Source organism: Mustelus asterias, chromosome 12 (genome assembly GCF_964213995.1).
Source record: "Mustelus asterias chromosome 12, sMusAst1.hap1.1, whole genome shotgun sequence".
Taxonomy (NCBI): Eukaryota; Metazoa; Chordata; class Chondrichthyes; order Carcharhiniformes; family Triakidae; genus Mustelus; species Mustelus asterias.
This window is the reverse complement of record NC_135812.1, coordinates 85,186,027-85,208,604: the sequence shown is the minus strand read 5'-3', so window position 1 is coordinate 85,208,604 and position 22,578 is coordinate 85,186,027. Positions and strand designations below refer to the sequence as shown.

The following is a 22,578-nucleotide window of genomic DNA, read 5'->3' as shown; positions in this document are numbered from 1 at the left end:
ATGGGGTCAGAAGAAGATTTGTGCACTGCCGTGGGATGCTATATTACATAAAAGGTGTTACATAAATACAAGGTTGTTGAAGAAGAAGCAGGATCAGCAAGGGAGTTGCTGTGCAAGAATTCTACATGCCCCACCCCATAAAGGTGAAATCTTGCCTTATGCTCGTGGCAAATCAGAATACATCATGGTTATCCATTAGATGTAGTTAAATAGTGACTGTTGTCTTGATGATGTTCAGTGAAGAATAATATCGTACAAAACTTAATCCTCTTATCAATGAATATTTCTATGTAAAATGTGTTCAAAAAAGTGAAGTGCTTGTGAAGTGGTAGTGGAAAATATAAAAACGGTCACTCAAGTTATCTGTTTGTAACATTGCAATCATCAGTAGTCTGTTTTCTGACTGGATTATATCATCAGTGAGGCTCATTTTTCCATACTTGTAGCAATGTATAAAATCCTAAATGATTTTTCATGCATGTTAAGACTACACATGGTGCCTTTATTTGTATACAATGGACATACAAATCCCTTTACTCTGCTACAATTCCTAGCCCCTCATCACTAAGAAACCATTCTGATTCATTTTTCTGAAATCCAAGGTGGATGAACTCTGGCCGGAATTCTCCGCTCTCATTGTTGTGAACAGACATTTGGACAAGTGCCAAATTCTCCATTCACGTTGGCAGCAGGGCATGCAAGACTGGCAAATTCCAGCCATAATTTAACATATTATGTCTCTTCATTTGTTATCCTTTCCTAATATCCAAGCAAATATTAAAAAATAAAATGAAGGAGTTATTTAAATTGAATACAAATTGAATACGACTAATTTAGGATGGTTAAGTAATCTGTGGGACATGGTGGAGTAATGATAAAGTCACTAGACTTGTAATCTAGAGACCTGGTCTATGGGTTCAAATACATGTATAAAAAAATGTATAAAGTCATGAAGACTATCGTTAATTGTTGTAAAATTCCATCTGGTTCATTAATGCCCTTTAGGGAAGGAAATCCGTCATCCTTGCCTGGCCTACTTGTGACTCTGGACCCATAACAATGTGATTGTTGGCTCTTAACTGTCCTCTGAAATGACCTAGAAAGCCCACTCGTTTAAGGGTAGTTCAGAATGGACAACTAACGCTGACCTTGCCAGCAATGTCAACATCTCATGAAAGAATAAGGAAACAATGTCTTGATATGATTGCCAGTTTGAGCAAAATCCAGCACAATACTTTCCCATGTAAATAAGTTATGAATTGGAAGAGTACAATGGAACAATTCTGTGATAGATGAGCATATAATATAATTGGTGTAGGAATCATTTGAGTGTGAATGAATACTGGTGATCATATCAAGATCCAAAAATTGGTGCAGTTAATTCTTTAGAAGATTATTTAACCATTCAAAATTAGTCATATTGAATTTGTGTTAAAGAATCCATTGCTTTTTAAAAAAGGACAATACTATGATTTTTGCAAGAATAACTAGAACCATTTTGAATTAATATTGAGGATGTGAGGTTGTGTTCCCTATTATTTGGAATTAACAACTTTTCCAGACACTTTAAATGTGCAACAGATTTGATTGCAACAGGATATTTGAAACTATGATCTTAAAGTGGCTAACAATCTTCAAATTGTTACTGGAGCTATCATTCTTTCTGCTGTTATTTTCTAACAATGCCGATGCACTTCAAGTAGCTGGAGGAGTCTTGTCAATGTTCGACAGTCTGAATGTCATGCAAAGGTTAAATATTTCAAACATGTTTGTTGCAGTTTCATACAGTGCTTGTAGCCTATTGCTGTAGCCTGTAACTTAATCATCCTTTAAGCTCTCTTGAGAAATGTTCCATTTTCTATTTTTCAACCTTTAAAGACAGTGACCTTTTAACAGGTGTAAGAATCGTCACTGTGCCTGTCTGCTCACCAGACCCACTTGTCTTGTTAATTGCTTAGTAAACAAAATCTATTCCTATTGACAGCAAAGTTTTTTTGAAGTTTAAAGATTCAAACACACAATTTGCATGGTGAAGATTAAAAAGATAAAATTACTCAGAATTTGTAATAAAAGCTGAATATTCAGAACCGGTCACTCATTATGTGAAAGTGGTTATCTTTCTTGGTGCTATTCTTTATTGGAACTGGTTTGTTTGGAAGGGTAACATGTGACGTGTAAAGCTGGTGTCCCATTTCAAATGCTGACTAACCGGTTTTGGATTTGTATTTCAGAATACCTACTTAAAGGTATTTTACAGTGAAGGCTGCACCTTTCAAACTACTGAAAATGCCCTCATTGCATTCATACTATCCTGTCACATGAAGGATTACTTTCTCATCTGGTTACAAATTAACTTTGACGACATCTCAAATCCTATTACACATCTATATTAAGGAGTAATGTCTATAGCTGGCATCAGGGACAAGTAGAAATGCCAAGCAAACGACCGGAGCTACACCTCCACTGGGATAGCTTAGTATCTTCAAACACACCCCTAATTACATGTTTTTATTTTGGTTGAGCTATAAGATTTAGAAATTTGTCAGTGAGATTAAATTATTCTTTGAATGCAAACAGTTTTGGTTCAATTATCCTACCGACCGCTCCCGAACATTAATTTTGTTGCAGTTGAAACTATTATTTTCAATGTATTATTGAATACCTGTTGTAGACAATGTCAATGTATTGTTCAATTAGTATATCTTGACTCTACAACTGAAACTCTTGAGTTCGTGAACTCGTACAGCACTGCACCTGTTGATTCAAGGTGTCAGGAAGTTTTAATGTTCCTGGTATAATCTAACCAACGCATTTTGTTGTTTGAGCAAGGACAGATAGATCAGGTTATCTAACTACTGATGCTGGAATCACAGTAGTGGAGGAAGGCTGTTAAGATCCAGCATTAGAATAATTGGCATGATAACTTAGTTGCTATCAATCTCCGCTAAAACAGTTGATTTAATAATCACGTGGTTTTTAATGTCCCATGGTACCGTAGTTAATCTTAACCAAACAATGTTCCTGGGCCTTAAACATTACTTTTGGCTAATAAAAAACATGTTGTATTAACTGGTACTATAAATTATTAGTGTGATGATCCATAATAAACTTAATAAATAAAGCTTTATAATAGAGGTATTGGCACTGAAGAACTGACTTCCTCACTGTGCCAGAAAATTACCTTCTGTCCCGATCAAACATACGAGGGGTAATGTGTGTAAAAACAGAGAGATATGGTTTTATTCCCATTTGTCAGTTCCACATGAGTTTCTGGTCTTAGGTGTGTCGCCATGAATGATGCCGCAGGGAAATTTACCAGAAAAATGATCCCATTTTTATCATATTCTGGCTTATAAGTGAGAGAGATGGAACCCCTGACAACAGTGATCCCATCCACTATCTTGGCCAATCATGGGATGCAGAGTTTAACAATGGATTCTGAAAAACCATGACCCATATTTCTTTTCAGAAATGTAGGCAGTGTGGATTCAGGAAGGCATCATAGCTGCTTTTTGAATAATACTACATAGAATTCCTGCAGTGCAGAAGGAGGCCATTTGGCCCATCGAGCCTGCGCCTACAACAATCCCCCCCCCCCCCCCCCCCAATCCCCCTCATCCCCGTAATCCCAAGTATTTACCTTGCTTGTCACTCTGGCCATGTTCAATTGCCCCTTAGTGGCAATCAACCTAACCTGCACATCTTTGGAGTGTGGGAGGAAACCAGACTAGCAGGAGGAAACCCACGCAGACACGGGGAATTTGTACAGTGACCCGAGGCTGGAATTGAACTCAGATCCCTGGCGCTGAGAGAGCAGTGCTAACCACAGGCCACCATGTTTCCTAATGACATTTCTGCGGTCAGATGCAACCTGAACATTGATAGTGTGCAAGCACCTGCTGTTCATGTAACCTATGGGTTTGGTTGAACCCCCTGATGGTGAGACTTCCTCCTGTTTAACTTTAAAAGTCTTTTACAAGATACTGTCATCTTCCTCTCAAGAAAGCTTGTGAGCAGACCAGCTCACAGGGCTATTACATCTTAACCATTTAAATGTTTGTATGCTTTAGGTGGAACCTGAACTTTGTTGCAGGTTTCATTTAATTTTTTTCATCATTGAGGGCCACACCATTTTATTGTGGGATTCGTTGGTTTTTTTTGTTTCAGATTGGCTGTGACAGAATATGGTGGACTGCTAACTGGGCATGTGATTTGTGGCCTGACCTTTTGAGCCCGTGTCCCCCCCCCCCCCCGCACCCCTCACCCCTCACATCCCCGCTCCCTAGCTGTTAACGTTGCTATGCAACATCAGCCCAATTTGGGAAGTGCTGCACATGAATTTCTATCCATTAGGGACAGAAAGCCATGGAGACTGTGGGTAGATTTTCCAATCCCGCCTGCCAGAGAATCGTCGTGGGCTGGAAAGGAAAATTTGGTGGACCATTTACAGGAGCATTGACCTCGGGCAGTAATTTCCAGTCTCGGGGCAGGCACAACTGGAAAATTCCCCCCCTGTGTCTGTGATTTCCAGGTAAATGGTGCTGGTTGGCAAGGCTGCATGCCAGGAGAACACATTTGGAAAATCATCAAGTGTGTAACCATTTGTAAAATTTGTGATTTATTTTTCCGTTTTAGTTAAGTAAAAAGCAGAGCTACCTGCTGGAGCTATGTAAATCATCTGGATGCATCTTATTTTGGCATTCCATGAGGTTTTGTATTCTAAAGTATCAGCATGGCTTAAGCATCATCGAAACACCAATCCAATTACTAAACATTGTACCAAGGAAGTTAACCAACAGCATTGAATTTAGTCATAACATAACAAAACCTCATACAGTTTACCTTCTGCATCACATAAACACACACACATACAGACATGCACACACACAGTTGACTTATATTAAGATTTAAGTTGATAAAAGGTTGACGGTGGAAAGGTCTATTGAACAAACTTACCTATAAATACATAGTGACCATACACTCGTGCCTTTAAAATCATGCTTCTGGAAAGGAAAAGAAGTGTTCAGTGTCTGACAGCTTGGCAGCATGAGCCACCTGTCACTCATGGGTCACACTATACCTCCTTAGATTCTGCAAGAATTTCACACTTGGAATACCCTGTACTGTAGGAAATGTCATGCTTTTTAAAGAATCATGTATTTTCGGGATGGAATCTCGGCCAACACTGTAGCATGTGCTGGACCCAAGTTCAAAACTGGATAGAGTGAAGCTGGAGTTCAGGGTGGTGACAGGGATGGCTTTACAATTATGTATTACTTTTCATGCTGGCTCGCTTAGTCAAACTGCAACCCTGCAAAAGCTATATCATCATTCGGAAGTTTTTGTTCTCATCCAGTTTTCAATATTTTTCTTCTCTAGGTCCTCCCTTTTCGCTCTTCAATGTAATCCTCGTGATCTTGGAAATAGGTTGACAACAGGTGGAATAATTGGGCAGTTTATAATGTGGAGGGCCTTGGTATAGTTGTATATTGGACAAAACATTTGAATTTTATAAGCAGTGTCAAATTTATTGGGAACTCATTCATGGCTGGTAAACAGAGCTCTGGGCATTTATATATGTTTGAATGTTTTCTCTCTTCAGAGAGTGCACAATATAGCTTGGTCCACTTTTAAAAATAACCCCAATACATCACTATTTGGTACAGTATAGCCTAGTTCATTGTGTGCAGATAATACTGTAGCGGATTCAGTATTGGTTCTAACTGTGCAATAAAATGATTTCTGGAGCACCTTTCACTCAGGATGCTCCGAAGCAAGTCATGCCAATGAATTAAATGCTGAAGAGTAATTACTGTTGTAATGTAAGCAAACTTCATTTCCACAGCCTGGTTCAGCATGAAATTTACCTGTCCAGGAGAGTACGCTCACATGCATGTACTGGGCTTCCTTCCTCTCTGTTAAATCTTAGGACCTGGGTGCATCCTTGAAATTGCACATGAAATTGGAACTGCAAAGAACTAAATAATACATTTTAGCAAAGCCATTCCTGCCACCATCCTGAATTCCAGTTTTACACAATCCTGTTTTTAACTCTGGTCTGCAGTGTTTTATTCTGTACCCATTCTGCCAATATCAAGTTTACCCAGGTATCCTTCTGAAACCATTAGAATATGCCCAAATTTAAAATGGACATAAATCATTATAAATGTTTGGTCCAAGGAAATGGCAAAGCCACACCAGTTCAAGAACCTGCATTCAGGGAAGCTCTTCAGTTATTAATACAACTTATCTTTTAACATTAAAAAGTCTACTAAAAGCAACAGAAAATACAGAGTAGAGCACATCAAGAAATCCTTCAGCCCATTGTCTGCTTCGGCCCTAAGGACCTGTCTATTCTAATCCCATTTTCCAGCACTTGGTCTGTCGCCTTGTATACTATGGCTTTTCAAGTGCTCATTTAAATGTTGAGGGTTCCTGCCTCAACCACCCTTTTCAGGCAGTGATCTCCAGATTCCCACCACCCTCTGGGTGAAAATGTTTTTTCTCAAATGCCCTCTAAATCCTCTGCCCCATATCTTCAGTCTATGCCCCCTGGTTATTGAAAGCTTCTTTCTATCTATGTCACTCATAATTTTGTACACTTCAATCAGGTGTCGCCAACCCCCCCGCCCGCCCGCCCAGGGAAAAAAATAAAACAATCCCAGTCGTAGCTGAAGCTTTCCATAAAACCATAAGAAATAGGAACAGGAGTAGGCCTTTTGAGCCTGCTCCACCATTTAATAAGATTATGGCTGATCTAACACTCACTAAGACCACTGTCCTGCCTTATCTCTGCAGCTCTTAATTCTTCTGCTGATTAAAAACCTATCAATCTCAGCCAGCCCAGGCAACAACCAGGTGAATCTCCTCTGCACCCATTCTAGTGCAATCACATCACTTCTATATGTGGCGTCCAGAACTGCACACAGTATTCTAATTGTGGGCGGCACGGTAGCACAGTGGTTAGCACTGCTGCCTCACATTGCCAGGGACCTGGGTTCGATTCCCGGCTTGGGTCACTGTCTGTGTGGAGTTTGCACGTTCTCGCCGTGTCTGCGTGGGTTTCCTCCGGGTGCTCCGGTTTCCTCCAACAGACTGAAAACATGCTGGTTAGGTGCATTGACTCGAACAGGCGCCGGAATGTGGCGACTAGGGGAATTTCACAGTAACTTCATTGCAGTATTAATGTAAGCCTCACTTGTGACTAATAAATAAACTTTAACTTTAAACTGTGGCCTAACAAGCGTTTTATACAGCTCCATCATAACTTTGCTGCTCTTATATTCTGTGCCTCGTCTAATAAAGGCAAGTATTCCATATGCCTTAACCACCTTATCTACCTGTACTGCTGCCTTAAGAGATCTTTGGACATGCGCCTCAAGGTCCCTCTGGTCCTCTGTCCTTCCTAGTGTCCCAGGGTCTTTTTCAGAATGGCAGCTGGTTATTAGCGGTGTGCCTCAGGGGTCAGTGCTGGGACTACAACTTTTCACAATTATAATGATTTGGAGAAAGGGACTGAAGGCGCTGTTAAGTTTGCAGATGATACAAAGATATGTAGAGGGACAAGTAGTATTGAAGCAGGGGGGTTGCAGAAGGACTTGGACAGGTTAGGAAAGTGGGCCAAGAAGTGGCAGATGGAATACAATGTGGAAAAGTGTGAGGTTATGCACTTTGGAAGGAGGAATGGAGGCATAGACTATCTTCTAAATGGGAAAATGCTTAGAAAATCAGAAACACAAAGGGACTTGAGAGTCATTGTTCAAGATTCTCTTGAGGTTAACGTGCAGGTTCAGTCGGCAGTCAGGAAGGCAAATGCAATGTTAGCATTCATGTCGAGAGGGCTAGAATACAAGAGCAGGGATGTACTTCTGAGGCTGTATAAGTTTCTGGTCAGACCACATTTGGAGTATTGTGAGTAGTTTTGGGCCCCGTATCTAAGGAAGAATGTGCTGGCCTTGGAAAGGGTCCAGAGGAGGTTCACAAGAATGATCCCTGGAATGAAGAGCTTATCATATGAGGAACGGTTGAGGACTCTGGGTCTGTACTTGTTGGAGTTTAGAAGGATGAGGGGGGGATCTTTTTGAAAATTACAGGGTACTGCAAGGCCTGGATAGAGTGGATGTGGAGATGCTGTTTCCAATAGTAGGAAAAACTAGAACCAGAGGGCACAACCTCAGACTAAAGGGACAATCCTTTAAAATAGAGATGAGGAGGAATTTCTTCAGCCAGAGAGTGGTGAATCTATGGAATTCTTTGCCTCAGAAGGCTGTGGCGGCCAGGTCATTGAGTGTCTTTAACACAGAGATAGATAGGTTCTTGATTAATAAGGGATCAGGGGTTATGGGGAAAAGGCAGGAGAATGGCGATGAGAAAAATATCAGCCATGATTGAATGGCGGAGCAGACTTTATTGGCCGAGTGGCCTAATTCTGCTCCTATGTCTTATGGAAAGATACACTTGAGAGTTTGGGGTGTTGCCAGCTTTGTGGGCAGAGATTCAGTTGGACAGGAGGTTTGAAGGACAGGTGCAAAAGATTGAGGAGATTATGTGCATAAATTACTTCCAGCCTAAATCCTGCAATCTTTCAAGCTAGGTAATTGGTTTGTGCCCAGATTAAGTGTCTCTGTTTCACAGATATGAAAACAAACTCCGGGGCAAGATATTGCAAGAGCCTCAGTGTGGCAGCAGTTGGCAAATAATTGAGCAACTCTAGTTAAATTTAAAAAGTCATGATGAGATACGAATTTGCACTTAAATCAGATTTCACTCCACTGGAGTTTATGCTGTAATTTAAATGCTTTGCAATGATGCTAAAGTTGCACAATAGCACCTGCTCTTTTATTTCGGGAAGTACATGTAATTGATATTCCTTACCTAAGTTCTATTTTGCAAGTAGGGATGAAATCAAAGGCTTAAATGTGTTCAAAAAATGCATTGCTGAGCAAAAAACATAGAAAATAGGTACAGGAGTAGGCCATTCGGCCCTTCAAGCCTGCAGCACCATTCAATATGATCATGGCTGATCATGCACTTTCAGTGTCCCACTCCTGCTTTCTTTCGATACCCCTTGATCCCCTTAGCTGCAAGGGTCACGTCCTGCTCCCTCTTTAACATATCTAATGAACTGGCCCCAACAACTTTCTGTGGTGGAGAATTCTACAGTTTACAACTGAATGAAGAAGTTCTTCCTCATCTCAGTCCTGAATGGCTTACCCCTTATTCTTAGACTGTGACCCCCTAGTTCTGGACTTCCCCAACATCAAGATTCTTCCCGCATCTAGCCTGTCCACTCCCATCAGGACTTTACATGTTTCTATGAGACCCCCTCTCATTCTTCTAAATTCCAGTGAGTACAAGCCCAGTCGATCCAGTCTCTAAAAGTTAAGTTCCCTGCTACTAAGGTTAAACCAGAGTTGCTTGATAAGACTCACTGGTTTTATGTGTTCCTGTAAGTGGTATTGGATCATACCGTGTTTGTGAAGAAGCTGGCAAATCAATTTGATAGAGCAGTTTTGTCATGGTTGTGATCATCTGTTTATTTTTTAGTTTAGTCGGTGATAGTTCAAATTTACCAAACATAACTGAAAATTTCCATGTTGCTAAACACCCAAAAGGCCAGTGTGCAATTTCTGCCAGTTGATGCACTAAACGCTATCCTGAGCCCAACACTTCGACCACCCTAAAATGCATGGTGCAACAACCCCATTTTCCCCAACTTCAGGGCTGTTTAATTCCGTATGGCCCACCATTCATTAGTTACGCACAGTATTATTGGGGTTATAGTCTAACCCGACATTGGTGCTTCATGTATAAAACTGTATCCAGAGACTATTACAGCTATTCCATGAAATGTAGATAACTAATACATAAATTTAATACTGTTCACAAAGCAGTGTGGAGTGTCAGAAATCTCCTTTGATAGACAAGAGGGGGCAGTTTTTAGCAAGTTATCAGTGACTAAGAATAGGAACCAGTTGCATCCCAATATAGATCTGACCTCTTGTTATTGTAGATAAGAATGCATCTCTAACAACTCGAAGCACACGACAGTACATTTGAGTTAAATCACTCCTCAAAACACATCGCAGTACCAGAATAATTTGTATACCATATAAATAGGTGCAGCAATTTCCACGGGACAAGGGGTTATTTTCATAGAATAGAATCATTGCAGTGCAGAAAAAAGCCATTCAGCCCATCAACTCTGCACCAACCACAATCCCACCCAGGCCCTATCCCCATAACCCCATGAATTTACCCTAGCTAGTCCCCCTGACACTAGGGGGCAATTTAGCATGTCCAGTCCACCTAATCCGCACATCTTTGGACTGTGGGAGGAAACCAGAGCACCCGGAAAAAACCCACGCAGACGCGGGGAGAATGTGCAAACTCCAGACAGCCAGTAATCCAAGCCAGAATCGAACCTGGGTCCCTGGCGCTGTGAGGCAGCAGTGCTAACCACTCTGTCACCCCTAGGCTGGTTTCATGTACTGGTGTATCCAAGTTCCCTCCTACCTGGAGAATTATATTCCAGCTATGTTTATATTCAGAACAAACATATGTTCCTCACCACTACTGAATCTCAATGCCCCCTCATGCCAGGGTGAGGTGCAGTGAACTGCCCAACCATAATGCACCCCAAAAACACACTCTCCTGAGAGGGGGATGATTCATCTGTGTTTGATTTGTGATTAGTGTGCAGTGGTAAGCCATTCCATTCCTTAAATGAGGATAGAAGACTGACCGCACTTAACCTAATTACTTGCTTGATTATCAGTGTCTTTGACTTTTACTAGGAGATAAGTTGCACCTGTGAGAAATGATCATAACCCTTATTACTCTCAGCATAGATTTAAAAAAGCAGGAAGGTTATGTTGGAACGGTACAAAACTTTGGTTAGGTCAGAGCTGAAGTACTGTGTCACCTCATTATAGAAAGAATGTGATTGCACTGGAGAGGGTGCAGAGAAGATTCACCAGGATGTTGCCTGGGATGGAGCATTTGAGCAATGAAGAGAGGCTGGATAGGCTTGGGCTGTTTTGTTTTTGAGGTTTAGAAGATGGAGGGGTATGGACAGGGTGGATAGGAAGCAGTTGTTCCCCTTGATTGAAGGGTCAATAACTAGGGGGCATAATTTTAAGGTGAGGGGCAGGAAGTTTAGAGGGTTTGGGGAAAAACATTTTTCACCCAGAGGATGGTGGGAATCTAGAGTGCACTGCCTGGGAGTGTAGTATATACTGTACTGTATGATTATCTCTGACATGAGTGCACATTTCCTTTTACTCGTTCTCAGTTAAAGAAACTATGTAGGAAGATAGAAGTTGCACTAAGGGAAATGATGGAAAAAGATTTATTGACATTGGAAGCTACTAGATCCATATTATTTTCTGGTATCAAAACTTTTTGTACCTGTAGCCAGTTTTATGACATCTTACTCATGCATAAAGCATGGATTCATTCATTATTTTAACTTTACTGAACAATTTTCTCTCAAATTAAACTAGACCTGTTCTGATCTTGTCTTCTAAGTTGACAGCCACAACTGGCAGAGTCTAACCTCAACAATTCACCATGAGCGACACTCTTCCAATTACAGACACAAAAATGATCATATGTGAACTGAGATGCGCATTTACTGATGCTTGCGCGTATGCTTTTTATCTGAAGCAAATTACATATGGCCCCTCTTGCTGAATCCAAACCTCTTACAATTCAGAATAGGTGATATTTTTGGAAAACAATCTTTTCTATATTCATGTTAGAGGAGAGGTTGATTTCCAGTGACAAAATCTGAAAATAAATACCCAAAGTTAGTATAGAACCTGAAGTCGATTTTATGCTTGAAAATTGTCCTATGAAGCAAGACTTTCCAAAGTCCTACAGCAGACCCAGGTACAAATGTAATGACTCGAGCAATAATGTGAAAGAGGTTTATTTGCTTTATACTCTTAACAAATGACGACAAGATGTAAATGTCTCTCATCTGGGATGCATCTTCCCCTCATAGCTTTAAGCTTTTCCAACTGACTTTTGACACCCAACAAGTGCAAATTTCTGAAAGGGTTTGGGAGAATTAAATAACAATAAAGATTTTTTATGCTGGCTGGTGAATTGGCAATAAGGGGACAAACACACGACTTGTTACTGAAGCATGTGAGTTAGAAAACATAGTTTCACGAAGTGGTAACATTAGTGCATGAAATACTGCAGATGAGTGATAATCAAAGTTCAGTTAATCACAACATTGAGAAAGGGAATAAGGGCAAAAGGGATATTTGGGCCAACATATGCATACTTAACTCGACAGTAAATTTAAAGTATAGATTCTGTTTTTTTACTTTCGTCATTTTAAATTCACATAATAGAAACGGCCTCTATAAAGGTTGTAATTACACTCTTTAGCTAGCTAGAGAGCTGTTAAATGTGATATTTACATGGACAGTTTCCATTATAAATGTATCCAGTGACTTATAATGGAAACAGTTGATAGGGAGTGTGTGCAGATGTGTGATATATTTTTGATGTAAATATAGAGAAAATTAGTGATATGAGGAAGGGGGGAATTTCCTGTCATAACTGATGGGGTATTAGTCACTCCCGCTTTGGGATTAAGTGCCCACGCCGACGGGAAAACAGGAGTGTTTCCCGCTGGTGCTGGCAGCGTCTGTCAGGTGGGATTCACACATGAAAAAAGCTATTAAGCTCATTTTGAGCAACCTGCTAGCCAGACCTGCTGTTCAAGAAGGAATTAGATATAGCTCTTAGAGATCATAGGGGGGATCTCCTCCATTCTGGTCAGCCAATTTCTCCAGGAAGTCTTGAAAACCTCGACCAAAGTTAGTTCTAGAGCGGTACGTGAGGACATTACAATAAATGTCACCGATGTGTCAGTACCAATGTTCTTTCCAGGATACCTGCACAGCAGGAATAATTCCCAACTTTGAACTGTGATCATTTATCCGGCATTGTGGGGTTTTTATGTTGATTTTTAAAAAAGAGAAATCTCAGCTTGCGTGATCATTTTAAATGTGTTAATATTTCTGCTAACTGTGCCATATTTAATTCTGCTTTTCAGGTTATAAGCTGAACCATGGGAGTTGTAGTGTCTGATGATGGACCACCAGGCCCAAAAGCCCCTGATGGAGGCTGGGGTTGGGCCATCCTTCTTGGATGTTTCGTTATCACTGGATTCTCATATGCTTTTCCAAAAGCTGTGAGTGTCTTCTTCAAGGAATTGATTAAAGAGTTTCACATTGGGTACAGTGATACTGCTTGGATCTCTTCTATTCTGCTTGCCATGTTATACGGAACAGGTAAGCATTTAGTGAATCGATAACACTTAGCTGGTTTTTTTTGTTTCCAAACTTCATTTTTGCATTACAAATTAATTTGTATTTCTATTTGATCACTCCTGTCAATGTGCACAGACTGGCAACTGGTCAGTTACTAGGTTCCACAATGTGCTTTTTATTCTTGAAGAGCAGCTAATCGTGCTTCTAAATGCGAGACACACCGGCATTCGGGATTTATGTAATCAGGTTTCTTCGCAGTGAAGCAAACATTCCATTTATAGCTCTAACGTTTAATTTTACAGAATTTACTGATTTGTAACCAATGTCAAACTCCATTAATTTAAGTACTGTACAGTTGAACAGAATTGTGTAATTTACCCTGAAGACACTGGTTCTGTTATTTGGGATTGGACCCACAGCATCCTCTGCCCCTTTACTGCTGTGGCTGCTTATTACGTTGAGCCGTATAATGTGTTTTGAGAGGTAGGGGCTGGTGAAAAATGATCTGGAGCAAGAGCCATGGCCACCATTGACTCAGGACCCTGGAAGCCTTTGTAATTCTTAAAAATTCCTTCATGGGCTGTGGGTGTTGCTGCCAAGTCCAGCATTTGTTGCCCATCTCTAACTGCCCTTGAAACGGTGTTGCTGAGCTGCCTTCTTGAACGGCTGCAGTCCATTTTGTGCAGGTGCACCCACAGTGCTGTGAGGAAGGGAATTCCAGGATTTTGACCCAGCGACAGTGAAGATACAGCGACACATTCACAGGTCAGGGTGACTTAGAGGGGAACTTGCAGGTGGTGGTGTTCCCATGTGTTTGCTGCCTTTGTCCTTCTAGGTCATAGAGACTGTTTATTTGGAAGGTACTATTGAAGGAGCCATGGTGAGTGCGTCTTGTAGATGGTACACACTGCTGCCATTGCGTCAGTGGTGGAAGGAATAAATGTTGAAGGTGATGGATGGGATGTCGATCAAGTAGGCCACTCTGCCCTGGATGGTGTCGAACCTCTTGAATGTTGTTGAAACTGCACTCATCCAGGCAAGTGGAGAGTATTTGATCACACTCCTGATTGTGCATTTTCGATGGTGGGCAATCCTTGCAGAGTCAGCATGTGAGTTACTTGCTGCAGAAATCCCAGCCTCTGATCTTCTCTTGTAGCCATAGTATTTATATGGCTGTTCCAGTTCATTTTCTGGTCAATAGTAACCCCTAGGATATTGATAGTGGGGGATTCAGCAATGATAATGTCATTGAATGTCAAGAGGTGATGATTAGTCCCTCTTGTTGGACATGGTTATTGTCTGGCATTTGTGTGGCATGAACATTACTTGCCACTTATCAGTCCAAATGGTGCTGAACATTGTGCAATTATCTGCAAACATCCCCACTGCTGACCTTATGATAGAACTAAGGTCATTGATGAAACAGCTGAAGATGATTGGGCCTAAGACATTATCCTGAGGAACTCTTAAAGTAATGTCCCGGGACTGAGATAATTGACCTACAACAATCACAGCCTTTGTACCAGGTATAACTCCAACCTGCGGAGAGTTTTCCCCTTGATTTCCGTTGACTCAGTTTTGCTAAGACTCCTTGATCTTACTCTCGGTCAAATACTGCCTTGATGTTAAGGGTTGTCACTCTCGCCTCAGCTCTTGAATTCTACTCATATTTGTTCATGTTTGGACCAAGGCTGTAATGATGTTAGGAACTGTGGAACCCAAACCGAGCGTCTGAGAGCAGGTTGTTGCTGAGTAAATGCTGCTTGATGACACTTTCCATCACTTTGCTGATCGAGAGTAGATCGGTGGGGTAGTAATTGGCTGAGCTGGAATGGTCCTGAACAATTCTCCACATTGCTGGGCAGATGCCAGTGTTGTAGTTGTACTGGAACAACTTGGCTAATGGCGCAGTTAATTCTGGAGCACAAATCTCCAGTACTATAGCTGGAATGTTTTAAGGCCCCATAGCCTTTGCAGTGTCCAGTGCCTTCAGCCATTTCTTGGTATCACATGGAGTGAATCAGATTAGCATCTGTGATGCTGGGGACCTCGGGGAGCCAAAAGCAATCATCATCTTGGCACTTCTGGCTGAATGTGGCTGTACTTGCATCAGTCATCCTTTTTCACTGATGTGCTGGACTCCCCTATTATTAAAGATAGAGATATTTGTGGCACCTCCTCCTCCAATTAGTTGTTTAAAATTGTCCAACACCATTCACAACTGGATGTGGCAGGACTGCAGACCTGATCTGTTGGTTGTGAAATTGCTTAGTTCTGTTTATTTCATGCTGCCTTCCACTATTTGATATGCAAGTCACCCAGTGTTGTGGCTTCACGAGGTTGACACCTTATTTTTAAGTGTGTGTGTGGTGCTGCTCCTGACATGCCCTCCTGCACTCTTCATTGAACTAGCATTGATCCCTGGCTTGGTGGTAATGGTAGAGTGGGAGATATGCCTTGCCATGAGATTACAGGTTGGGTTGAGTACAATTCTGCTGCTGCTCATGGCCATTACGTCTCATTCTTGCCCAGTTTTGAGTTGCTAGATCTATTCACAGTCTATCCCATTTAGCATTTTGGAATACCGCACGACTCAATGAAGGGTACCCTCAATGTTGAAGATGGCCTTTGTCTCCCTGAGGATTGAACATGTTGATACTGTCATGGACAGATGCACCTGTGATGGTAGATTGATGAGGATGAGATCAAGTAGGTTTTCCCCCCTTGTTAACTCACTCACAACCTCCAAAGACCCAGTCTACAGCTTTGTCCTTTAAATCAAGGCAGGCTCAGTCAGCAGTGGTGCTAGTGAGTGACTATTGGTGAAGGACATCAAAGTCCCCCAGAGTACCTTCTGTGCCCCTGCCACCCTCGGTGCTTCCTCCAAGGGGTGCTAAGCATTGCAAGAACATTGATTCATCAGCTGAGGAGGTAGGTGGTAATCAGCAGGAGGTTTCCTTGTCCATGTTTGGTCTGATTCAGTGAGACATCATGGGGCCCAGAGTTGAGGACTCCCACGGCAGCTCCCTCCAGACTATATAACACTGTGTCGCCAGCCACCTCTTCTGGGTCTGTCCTGTTGATGGGACAGGACATACCCAGGCATGTTGATGTGGTTTCTGGGAAATTGTAAGGTTTGATTCGGACAGGCTGTTGCTTGACCATGCAGCAGCTGTCCTAGTGTTGGCTCAAGCTCCCAGATATTAGTGAGGAGGACTTTGGAGGGTCAACAGGATTGAGTTCACCATTGTCATTTCTGGTGCCTTGGTCAACACTCTGGGAGGTTCATCTGGTTGCATTATTCCTTGTGGACTTCGTAATGTTTTGATACGATTGAGTGGCTTGCCAGGCCATTTCAGATGGCATTTAAAAGTCGACCCCATTGCTGTGGGTCTGCAGGCCAGACCAGTAAGGACAGCATATTTCCTTTCCTACAGGACATTCGAGAATCAGATGGATTTTTTAATGACAATCAACAATGGTTTTATGGTCACCATTAGTCTAGCTTTCAATTCCAGATTTATTAATTACAACAGCTGCTGTGGTGGGATTTGAACCTATGTCCCCAGAGCATTAACCTCAGCTCTGTGACATTATCACTACACCACCATTACCCTTCCCCTCTCTGCAACCGCTTTACATAACCAGTGTAACTGTAAATAAATCAGGGGCCTCAATGTAGTCTACAACTGTTCCCTCAACAGCCGCAATGCTTCACCACACTCGACAATGTACACCCACTTACCTGCAATGTTCAACCCCGACCCCCTGCCAGACAGTGTTAATCCCCTGCTCCCACCGTGGGACAGTGCTCACCGCCGCCGACCCCCCCCCCACGCCGGGACAGTGCTCACCCCCTCCCGCCCACCTCGGGACAGTGCCCTGCAGCGCCCCCCCCCCCCCCCCCCCAACCTTGGGAAAGTGCTCAGCCCCCCCCCCCCCCCCCAACCCTGGGACAGTGCTCACCCCCACTCCCTCACCCCCCACGCTGGGTCAGTGCTCACCCCCCCCCCCCCCCCCCCCCCCCTCCCCCCCACAACGCTGGGAGAGTGCTCCCCGCCCCCAACACCACCATCACCACACCCAGGACAGTGCTCACCCCCTCCCACCCACCCCGGGGCAGCACTCAGCCCCCCCCCCCCCCAAACCCTGGGGCGGTGCTCAGCCCCTCTTTTCCCCCCCCCCCCCAACCCCGGGGCGGTGCTCAGCCCCTCTTTCCCCTCCCCCCCCCCCCCCCCCCTCCCCGACCCCGGGGCGGTGCTCAGCCCCTCTTTCCCCCCCCCCCCCCCCAACACCGGGGCAATGCTCAGCCCCCCCCCCCCCCCCCCAAACCCCAGGGCGGTGCTCAGACCCTCACCACCCCGGGGCGGTGCTCACTCCGTCCCCCACCCGTTGCAAAGGATATTACTTTGTTTGCAGGAATATTACTAGGAAGTAAAATACATGCAGGGGAAGCAGATGTACATCACTGACATGCTGTCTGGAGCTGCACTCCCTTTGAAGGAAGTTGATGCTAGTGCAGACTTCCGAACTGAATAAGAAGCAACATTTGTCACAGCAACAACATTGCCTGTAGAAGCTATGTCACCTCCGGAACCAGCATACCGCAGATCAACAGACAACTTGCACATGTGCCTTCAAAAGACCGAATGCTTTAAAAGACGTGTGCGTAGGGACAGACAAAACAGATTTTGTCTCACATGATGATTTTCTTGATGGTCGTGTATGTTGTACAACCTGTGAAAAAGTGCATTTCATTATCTTTTATAATGAAAAGGGGATGTTCGGACAAGTACCTTTTATAATGTTGCTTGCCATATTCATGTTACCTCTGATGTCATGATATTTAAAAAGGCTTTGGAGCAGTAGCCACATTACACACCGTATGGAACACATTTTGTCAATTATACTAATGGGAGCAGTATTTATGCTCCTTCTGGCTCCACAAAACCTTTCCTTGACACTCCTGGGGTGTTTCTGCGATTGCTCAAGACTGAGGTTTGCAACTTACGCAAAGTGATGTGTGCAAAGACATTATTCTGTATTAGGGCTGGAAACAGCAGTGTTTCTTCGTATTAACATGTGGTCTGAGTTCCTGTCCATCGCTGGCATGACTTGCTGATAATCTCAATGAGAAACTTCCTCTTCCTCATCAATAGTCACTGGATCGTAGTATCTTTACATTGCAGAAGGATGCCATTTGGCCCATTGAGTCTGCACTGGCTCTCTCAAAGAGCTTTCTACCCAGTCCCACTACCCTTATCCCTGTAATCTTGCACATTCTTTCTTTTCAGATAGCAATCCAATTCCCTTTTCAATACCTCGATTGAACCTGACACCACCACCCTCTCAGAGAGTTTATTCCAGACTCCAACCACCCGCTGGGTGAATTTTTTTTCCTCACATCACTTTTACTCCTTTTACCAGATATTTTGGGTGGAATCTTCTGGCCGTCCAAGCCCCGTTACCGCTGTAATCGAGGACGGAGAATTTGGTGCTCAGCCAAATTTCTGTTCACTGCATAGGGACCAAAGAATCCCGCTGGTGTGAATGGCTGGAAAATTCCGGCCATTGAATATGTGCCCTTTAGTCTTGATGCTCTCTTGAGTGGGAACAGTTTCTCACTAATTATCCTGTCCATATCCTTCAATATCTTGAATATTTCTATCAAGTCTCTTCTCAGTCTTATTTTCCCCAAGGATTACAGTCCCAACCTCTCCAATCTAAGCTCATAGCTACAGTTCTTTATCCCTGGAATCATTCTCGTGAATCTTCTCTGTACTCCCTCCGATGCTGTCACATCCTTCCTCAAGTAGGACATCCAAAACTGGACGCAGTACTCCAGATGAGGCTTAACTGATGTCTTATATATGTTCAACATGACCTCCTCCCTCTTGTACTCAATGCTTCTGTTAATTAAGTCTAAAATATTATATGCTTTATTAACTGCTCTCTCAAAATGCCCTGCCATCTTAAATTACTTGTGTACATATATACTGAGTTTCCTTTGTTCCTGCAATTCCTTTAGAGTTTCTCCCTTTATTTTGTACTGTCTCTCCATATTCTTCCTGCCAGAATGAATCACCTCACACTTCCCTGCAATGAACCTCAACTGCCATTTGTCAGCCCAATCCATCATTTTGCTCACAAATCTGTCGTGTGGCACTTTATCAAATGCCTTTTAAAAATCCATATACACACTACATCAACACCATTGCCCTTATCAACCTACTCTGTTACTTCCTCAGAAAGCTCCAGGTTAATCATGATTTTCCTTAGATGAATCCATGCTGAGTTTCCTTAATTATCCTGCACTCGTCTAAATGACTATTGGTTTCGTCGCAAAGTTTAGTTTCCAGAGATTTCTCTACCACTGAAGTCACACTGACTGCCCTGTAGTCTCCGGCTTTATCCTTGCAGTCCTTTTTGAACAAGGATGCAACATCTGCAATTCACCAGCCCTCTGGCACCACCCCTGGGTCTAAGGAAGACTGGAAGATTATCACTAGTGCCTCTGCAATTTCCACTTTCACTTCCCTCAGTGAATGCATCTCACCCAGCCCTTGTACCGTATCAATTTTTAAGTAAAGATAGCCTTTGTAGTACCTCCTCCTCCTCAATTGTAAATTATTATGGGGCGGCACGGTGGCACAGTGGTTAGCATTGCTGCCTCACAGCGTAGGGACCCGGGTTCGATTCCTGGCTTGGGTCATTGTCTGTATGGAGTTTGCACATTCTTCCTGTGTCTGCGTGGGTTTCCTCAGTGCTCAGGTGTCCTCCCACAGTCCAAAGATGTGCAGATTAGGTGAATTGGCCATGCTAAATTCTCCCTCCGTGTACCCCTACAGGTGCTGAAGTGTGGCGACTAGAGGGTTTTCACAGTAACTTCATTGTAGTGTTAATGTTGTGACTAATAAATAAACTTTACTTCATTCAAATGTACCAGTTACCTCTTCTCCCATGTTCTTTCTTTGTAAAGACAGATACAAAGTATTCGTTTAAAACTTTGCTATTTCCCCAGCCTCCAACTGCAAGTGTACTTTTTTATCCCTACTCTTTTACCACCCTTTTATTAATTATATGTGTACAGAAAACTTTGAGATTCACTTGTATGTTAGCTGCTAATCTCTTCATGCTCTCTCCTTGCTTTTCTTATTAATCTTTTCATTTCCCTTCTGGTCCTTCTATATTCAGCCTGATTCTCCATTGTATTTTCTGCCTGACATCTGTCATACATGTACTTCTCCCTTTTCATCTTTACCACATCTCTCTCGTCTTCCAGGACATTCTGGATTTCTTTGTCCTATCTTTCCGCTTCAGGGAATATACGTCGACATTGCCTACAATACTTTTCTTTTGAAGATGGCCCATTGTTCAGGCACTGTCTTTTCTGCCAACATTTGATTACAACTCATTTGAGTCAGATACATTCTCACCCCATTGAATTTGGCTTTTCCCCAAGTAATTATCCCTGCTCTGGATTGTTCCATGACCATTTCCAATGCCGACCTAAACCTGATGATACAATGGTCGCCATCCCCTTCATGTTCTCCCACTGATATTTGGTCCACTTGGGTCAACTCATTCCCCAGGACCAGATCCAACAGTGCCTGCCCTCTTGTTGGACTGGAAACATACTGCTGCAGCAAATTATCTTGAACACATTCCAGGAACTTTGCACTATTCCTATCCCAGTCTATATTTGTCCCTCACTATATTTCTTGCACAACTCTGTCACTTCTTTGCAAATTTGTTTCTCTACATCTCTTTCACTAGTTTGTGGTCTATGAAGTACACCAATCAATGTATTGTACCTTTTTCATTCCTTACCTCTAACCAGAGAGATTCTGTCCTTGGTCCCTGTGGAACATCCTCTCCCTTTGATACTGTAATGCCAGCTTTAAACAATACTGCTACTGCTCCCACCTCCTTGTTTTCCTCAGCATACCTGTGAATTTTTTAGGTAACACACTTCTATAAAGTGTTTAGAAAACAGCTGTACAATAACATGATTTCTCAAACCATTTTACTGTTTTTTTTTTAAAGTAAGCACTGCTGTTGGCTCAGCAAATTCCCCTGATCTGTGCTAAGTCTGACTCAGCAAGGAGACTATGATTAGTCTCAGCTTCCCTAGGATGAGAAAACTGCCCAAGACCCCTGCATCTGCTATCAATTCAGCAGTTTCCGAGGTAGTAGGGCATATGGTAGGGAAGTGTGGGGTGGGGAAACATCCATTATAAACAAGATCAAGCTTCATCCATTATAGACAAGAAACCAGCCTTCCATCCATTGACTCTGTCTACACTTCCCACTATCTTGGCAAAGCAACCAGCTTAATTAAGGACCCCACACACCCTGAACACCCTGAACATTCTCTCTTCCACCATGAATATAGCTGAGGAGGACACTGGGTTGCAAGGGAGTAGAATAGACAGTATTACAGTTGATAAGGAGGATGTGCAGGATATTCTGGAGGGTCTGAAAATAGATAAATCCCCTGGTCCGGATGGGATTTATCCAAGGATTCTCTGGGAGGCAAGAGAAGTGATTGCAGAGCCTCTGGCTCTGATCTTCAGGTCGTCGTTGGCCTCTGGTATAGTACCAGAAGATTGGAGGTTAGCGAATGTTGTCCCATTGTTTAAGAAGGGGAACAGAGACTTCCCCGGGAATTATAGACCGGTGAGTCTCACTTCTGTTGTCGGCAAGATGTTGGAAAAAATTATAAGGGATAGGATTTATAGTTATTTGGAGAGTAATGAATTGATAGGTGATAGTCAGCATGGTTTTGTGGCAGGTAGGTCGTGCCTTACTAACCTTATTGAGTTTTTTGAGAAAGTGACCAAGGAGGTGGATGGGGGCAAGGCAGTGGACGTGGTATATATGGATTTTAGTAAGGCGTTTGATAAGGTTCACCATGGTAGGCTTCTGCAGAAAATGCAGATGTATGGGATTGGGGGTGATCTAGGAAATTGGATCAGGAATTGGCTAGCGGATAGGAAACAGAGGGTGGTGGTTGATAGTAAATATTCATCATGGAGTGCGGTTACAAGTGGTGTACCTCAGGGATCTGTTTTGGGGCCACTGCTGTTTGTAATATTTATTAATGATCTGGATGAGGGTATAGTTGGGTGGATTAGCAAATTTGCTGATGACACCAAAGTCGGTGGTGTGGTAGACAGTGAGGAAGGGTGTCGTAGTTTGCAGGAAGACTTAGACAGGTTGCAAAGTTGGGCCGAGAGGTGGCGGATGGAGTTTAATGCGGAGAAGTGTGAGGTAATTCACTTTG

The 22,578-nt window shown here is 42.8% G+C and overlaps 1 protein-coding gene across 2 annotated transcripts in view; it reads left to right on the top strand.

The window, feature by feature from the left end:
• Window positions 1–22,578, top strand: part of LOC144501635 (monocarboxylate transporter 4-like) — a 47,162-nt gene that overhangs the window by 6,922 nt on the left and 17,662 nt on the right. For both annotated transcript variants that reach the window (XR_013499167.1, XM_078225533.1), the window contains exon 2: window positions 13,076–13,313. Coding sequence is in view for 1 of the 2 variants with exons in the window: in XM_078225533.1 (XP_078081659.1) it covers window positions 13,091–13,313 (223 nt within the window). In the remaining variant the exon portion in view is untranslated. The remainder of the gene's footprint in view (window positions 1–13,075; window positions 13,314–22,578) is intronic.